This window comes from Myxocyprinus asiaticus, chromosome 49, assembly GCF_019703515.2.
Source record: "Myxocyprinus asiaticus isolate MX2 ecotype Aquarium Trade chromosome 49, UBuf_Myxa_2, whole genome shotgun sequence".
In the NCBI taxonomy this organism is placed as follows: domain Eukaryota; kingdom Metazoa; phylum Chordata; class Actinopteri; order Cypriniformes; family Catostomidae; genus Myxocyprinus; species Myxocyprinus asiaticus.
In genome coordinates, this window is record NC_059392.1 from 14,476,349 (window position 1) to 14,482,816 (window position 6,468).

Below are 6,468 nucleotides of genomic sequence, written 5' to 3' on the forward strand. Positions count from 1 at the left end.
AACTGTGTCTTAAAGATTCTGTTTGATAGAACTTTAAAAGGAGAAAGAAAATTTCAGGCCTGAAAATGTCATGAAAGTCATGAAAATGATAGTCATTTGGATTTCTATTATGAATATACATTTTCCTAGTTATGCTCCACTCAAAAATATTTTATCTGCTCAATATTGCTGATGTAGAGTAAAGATTGTTCACAAGCCATAGTGGTGTTTGGTCTGTGAGCAAATCGTTCTGAGTTGGTTATTTTCAGTGAATAAGTCGAGCCAGTTCACAAATCGATCAGAGTTAGTCATTACCGAATTGGCTTGAATATAAAATTATTTTACGTCCGTCGGATGAGACGTTAAACTGAGGTCCTGACTCTCTGTGGTCATTAAAAATCCCAGGACACTTCTCTAAAAGAATAGGGGTGTAACCCCAGTGTCCTGGCCAAATTCCCCCCATTGGCCCTTATCAGTTATGGTCTCCTAATAGTCCCCATCCCTGAATTGGCTATATAACTCTACTCTCTCCTCTCCACCAATAGCTGGTGTGTGGTGAGCATACTGGCGCACTATGGCTGCCGTCGCATCATCCAGGTTGATGCTGCACACTGGTGGTGGTCGAGGGGAGTTCCCTGTTCACTGTGTAAAGTGCTTTGAGTGTAGTGTCAGAAAAGCGCTATATAAATGTAACATTCATTTATTCATTCATTTTTTAAATTTCCTTATCCAGTAAACATGCATGACTGGAAAGGTTCATTAGTCAGTGTGGGAAACCTGTATGCATTTTTGGTTAAATGAGTAAACAACACAGCTGATGTTTAATACTAGACAACAAAAGAACAGAGTAAATATGTTACTTTAAACTTTCTAATGTTGGCTATAACATTTTAAGGCACTCTGGAGGGGACACTGTTCAAGAAAGCTTAATGACACAAGCAAAGTCATCTCCATCAGGCGATGTTTCAGGAACATTAATCGGATGGTTAAGGAAGAAGATAAGCTGTGTAACAAGACCACAACAGCACTGAGTTACCTGCTTGGATACCAAAATTATGCATACATTCTTGCAGCTTTAAAACATTTGGGTAAGATGTTTTTTTTTTTTTTTTACATTTTGGGTGGTTGGCAGTTTCATAATAATTGTTGATGTTGTTGTTTATTATTAATAATAACATAATTTTATTAGTGTTTTTTTTACTACTACTACTACTAATAATAATAACAGCATTATTTTGTATAATACAATATTTTCATTATCTATCTTTGTTATAATTTATTAATAATAATTTTTTTAAGTTTTTTATTTACTGCTACTACTACAACTCGTTGGGACAGTATGAAAAATGCTAATAAAAACAAAAAGGAGTGATTTGTAAATTATATTCACCCTTTGCTATATTGAAAGCACTACAACTACACATTATATGATGTTTTTCCTTGTGAATGTAATTGTTTTTTGAAATTGTACAGTAATTTCAAATCAGATGATTGCAACACGCTCCAAAAAAGTTGAGATGAGGGCAATTTAAGACTAATAACAATCTGACGAGTTGAAATAACAAGGGGATGTGAAACAGGAGATGTTAAACAGTTGAGGCAATCATGTCATAGTACTGTATACTGTATAAGGAGCCTCCAAAAACAGCCTAGTCCTTCAAGAGCAAGGATCATTTGAGACATGTCAATTTGCCAACAGATCTTCAGCAAATAATCCAGCACTTTGAGAACACTGTTCCCCAAAGACAAATTGAAAGGATTTTGGACATTTCACCCTCTACAGTGCACAATATAGTTAAAAGATTCAAGGAATCTGGTCAAATCTCGGTGCGTAAAGGGCAAGATGAAAAACACTTCTGAATGTGCGTGATCTCTGATCCCTCAGACGTCACTGTCTTAAAAAACATCATTCATCTGTAATGGATATCATGAACATGTGCTTGGGATAACTTTAGTAAACCTTTGTTAGTCAACACCACTCGACGCTGCATCCACAGATAAAAGTTAAGAATTTACTATGCAAAGCAGAAGCCCTACATCAACACTGCCGACTTCTCCTGGCTCGGTCTCATCTTAGATGGAAAGTAGAACAGTGGAACCGTGTTTTATGGTCAGAAGAGTCCACATTTCAAAAAGTTTTTGAAAAACACAGCCGTCGTGTTATCCGGGCCAAAGAAGAAAAGAGCCATACAAGTTGTTATTGGCATCAGGTCCAAAAGCTAATGTCTGTATGGACCAGGGTTGTGCCAGTGCCCATGGCATAGGTAACTCGCACATCTGTGAGAACACCATGAATGCAGACAGATATGTACAAATTTTGGAGCAACATACACTGCCATCCAGCACTGCCTTTTTCAGGGATGTCCCTGCATTTTCCAGCAGGACAACTACAAACCACATACTGTCCAGATTTCAAGTGCATGGCTGTGTAAGCAGAGAGTGCGGGTGCTAGAATGGCCTGCCTGCAGTCCTGACCTGTCTCCAATTGAGAATGTGTGGCGCATTATGAAGCAACACAATACGGCAACAAAGACCCCGTACAATTGTCCAGCTAAAGACCTGCATAATGGATCACTGGAGGAAAATTCCACTTTCTTAACAAACTCGTGTCTTCAGTGCCCAAATGCTTAAATGTTATTAGAAGAAATGGTGATGTTTCACAGTGGTAAACACTCGACTGTCCCAACTTTTTAGGAGTGTGTTGCAATCATCTGATTTGAAATTACTGTACATAAAAAAATAAATATATATATAAATTCACAAGGCAAAACATCATATCATATCATCATATTTCAATATAGCGTAGGGTGAATGTAATTTACAAATCACTCCTTTTTGTTTTTATTAGTATTTTTCATACTGTCCCAACTACTACTACTAATAATTATTATTAATGTTATTATAATTATTAAAATTATTAATTAGTATTGGTGATAGTACTAGTAGTTGTATTCAATAGAAAATACAAATAAAATTGTTATTGATATTATTATTATTAGTAGTAGTAGTAGTAGTAGTTGAAGTAAAACAAAACAATAATTATTATAATATAATCATATTATTTATTGATGATGATAATAATAATAATAGTAATAATAGAAATAAAATAAAAAAATATGTGTTGGATTTCCTTAAAATGCATGATACAAAAATGCTACATGTATATTTTAAGTAAATTCAACTTATGGCCATTTTATGTCAGCATAACTAGACAACCTTTGTAAGATGTATACAAATATATCAGTTTATTCAACTTTATTTACTTTTAAAGGTATGTAACACGAATAAAACTAAAGTACTAATAGCATGCTGTTTCAAATTAGCAATTATATTATTGTTTCTATGTAATTGGCCCAAAAGAAAATAATGACTGTGGTCAGTCCACAAAGTTGATTCCCCAAAGAAGTGCAGATAAAGCTGGATTTCAGCTACTCACGTTCACATGCGCAAGGAGAAATGACATGGATTGAACAGGATCCAACTTCACCAAATCACCCTAATGGTGACTTGACACCAAACAACTAATTACAGTAAAATAACACCAAAAATACAAAAAAGAACTAAAGTCTTAATAACAACTTATTAAAGAGCACCTATTATGGTTTTTAAACATGTCTAATTTTGTTTTAAAGGTCTCATACAATAGATTTACATGCATCCAAGGTCAAAAAACACTTTAATTTGCTCATAATTTAAATTGTAGCATTACCTTTTTTTCCCAGTGTCAAAAACGACTCGTTCAATGATCCGTTCTAAAGGATTCATTCTAAACTCCTCCTTTCAGAGAGCCTACTCTAATCTGATTGGTCAGATGTCCCAGTCTGTTGTGATTGGTCTACCGCTTAGTGTAGTGGTTGAGGGCGGGTCAAAGCTGTTCGCGAGCAGCCAGTGAAGACCAGAGGCGGGTTTTTTGTTACCAGTTTACTAGATTAGTACAGGAAGTAAGTCTGGAATTACTAACGAATCATTTCAGGTGTTCAGAATTGGTTCTTTCTTTTGGGAGTCAGTAATTCCATTTTTCGTACACTTTGATTTTTTTAAACTTTGCATACTTTTTTACATTCACAAACAGCTATATAATACACTACACGAAAGGTAATATTTGAAAAACCATAATAGGTGCTCTTTAAATGTTCCAATAAGTTCCTTTTGACCAAACAAACATGCTTAATGGGTATTCCCCACAACCTCAGTTCTGGACTTAATCGTTTTGAGTTAGACGTCCTTAAAATCTTAATTTACCGGTAATGGATTTTTAAGCCAACGTAGTTCAAGGAACTCACAATTATTAATTCACTTTATCACTCTTCCCCTTAAAATTAATATTTTGTGTTGTAGACATTAATGCAAATTAAGTAAAGCTTCAAATGTTATAAATGCATGATGTACATTTCTGAGTTAAAAACTATATATTTTCATACGTGATGGTTGTTGAGCCAACACATTTTTTTTTTTTTTTTCAGTGTACAATTAAAAAAAAAAGTACAAATAAAAACGGCTTAAGAGACTTAATATATATTAAAAAAGCTTACTGATGTCATCTTTTGTCATGGTTAAAGAAACAGCCACCAGACTTTCACCAGAATGCTGTGAACGTCTTGTTGAAAGTGGAGCCACATGCACCATCTTCACTTTGATTAGGAGCTGCAACCGTAGTGTGCCTTCAATGGAGATCATCACCTTATCCATCCAAGTCCTTCTAAACTTGTCAAAAGTATGCTGTTTTACAATATACAGCCATATAAATTGATATTAGGGGCTCTTGACCTTTCATTTAGATTTATCATTGCAAGGTGTACAAACCTCTGCTCTGTTTTTGTTGCTCTTGCAGTACAACAGAACCATTGATGCCGTCTATGATGTTGACGGCTCTGTAGAAACTCTACTGGATCTCCTGCAGATCTACAGGGAAAAGGCTGGTGATAAGGTTGCAGATAAAGGGGGCTGCATCTTTACCAAGGCTTGTTTTCTCTTGGTTCTGTTGGTCCAGGATGAATGGAGAGCAATGGTGGGTGTTTTCTTAAAGCAATAGTTATAATAATTCTTTCATTACGTACTTTCACACATACAGTCTTTTCTGTAAATTTTTGGCATTTCTTTGTTAAGAAGTCATATTTGAACAGGACCCTTTGTTGAAATGCTGGCTAATCAGGTCTGGCTATTTGCCGTCATAAGGTGTAACATTGCTGGAAAAGTTCTGTATTTAACCCATATGCTGTTATTTTCGCTTTGGAGCACAACAGTCGAAATTTTTGAAGAGTCGTTACGCTGCTTGTTGTACAACCATAACAAAAAAAAAATCCATCGAAGTAGTCCATAAGACTCTTGTGCTATATGTCAAGTCTTCTGAAGCTGTACGCTAGCTTTGTGTAAAAAACAGACTGAAATTGAAGTTGCTATTTGTTGTGTAGGAGGTGCGAAAACAGCCCAAGATTTCAGATCGCATTCGCAGCATCTACCGGCTTACGCTACGAAAATGCAAGATGGACGCAGAGAGGACCAAGGTCAAGCAGAAAATGAATGCATCTCTCAATGGGAGTTTCCTTCAAGCCACCCCTCGCAAATCAAAACCAATGGCCAGGTAAGGATTTATCTATGCTAATGTGCTTAATAGATTGTTACTCTCCTTGATTGTAACAAACGCTCCTGATGTGAAAGTCTTGCGAAACAGTTTCTGACTCCAAATAAATGCAATAAATACAATGAATGTCACATGCAACTCTCACAAGATTTTTCACATTAGGAGTTTCTGTGGGAATGTTTGTGGTCTTATTCTTGTATTCTTAATTGCATTGTTTTCATAAGTAGCTCTTAGTATATTTTGTACCTTATGTGTGTTTTCCTGATTGGACTTAATGAGGGGAAAAGCAATGTTGCCATAATCTGCGGTCTGTGAAATACACTGTTCCCCCCAACCATCTGATCTCCTTTAGATTTGCTCCAGACTGGGTTCTACGGCGTGACAAAATGAAGGACATTGTCGACCCTCTTCGTGCTATTCAGATGCTTGCAAATGCTCTTGCTCTGGTGCCCTGAAAATATTTGCGGCAAGAAAAATTATGAACCTGTGTGCTGCCAATGAGTAAAAAAAAAAAAAAGTGTTTGATTTTAGCTCCAAATTCTGTGTACCCTGTTTGCCATGTACATATTTTAAATTTTTGTAATGTATATCATTTTAGCTCCTTGTTTTTTGTTGATTGTTTTATTGGTGAATTTTTATATATATATATATATATATTTCTGCTATAAGATTTGTGACACAGTAAATACAAGTGCTGCAGTTTGTAATTTTATATTTTTTAATGTGCTGTAATTGAACATTAAAAACAATGTCAAACCTTTAAAAATAACCTGGTACTATTCGGATTACTATTGTTACTATTCCATTCGGAATTAACATGCTGATTTCCTGTGTGACCATGTTAATAGTTTTCATATATGAACATTGCAGCTCAAAATACTTTTTATGTGAATTTACTAAATCAATGC

At 35.3% G+C, this 6,468-nt stretch overlaps 1 protein-coding gene across 1 annotated transcript in view; it reads left to right on the forward strand.

Moving 5' to 3' along the window:
• The window catches only part of aspm (assembly factor for spindle microtubules), a 33,532-nt gene extending 27,125 nt beyond the window's left edge, over window positions 1–6,407 (forward strand). Inside the window, exons 26-30 of the mRNA XM_051693671.1 lie at window positions 875–1,067; window positions 4,539–4,693; window positions 4,811–4,987; window positions 5,391–5,560; window positions 5,913–6,407. Coding sequence (XP_051549631.1) covers window positions 875–1,067; window positions 4,539–4,693; window positions 4,811–4,987; window positions 5,391–5,560; window positions 5,913–6,015 — 798 coding nt within the window. The 3' untranslated portion in view covers window positions 6,016–6,407. The remainder of the gene's footprint in view (window positions 1–874; window positions 1,068–4,538; window positions 4,694–4,810; window positions 4,988–5,390; window positions 5,561–5,912) is intronic.
• The last annotated feature ends 61 nt before the right edge of the window (window positions 6,408–6,468 follow it).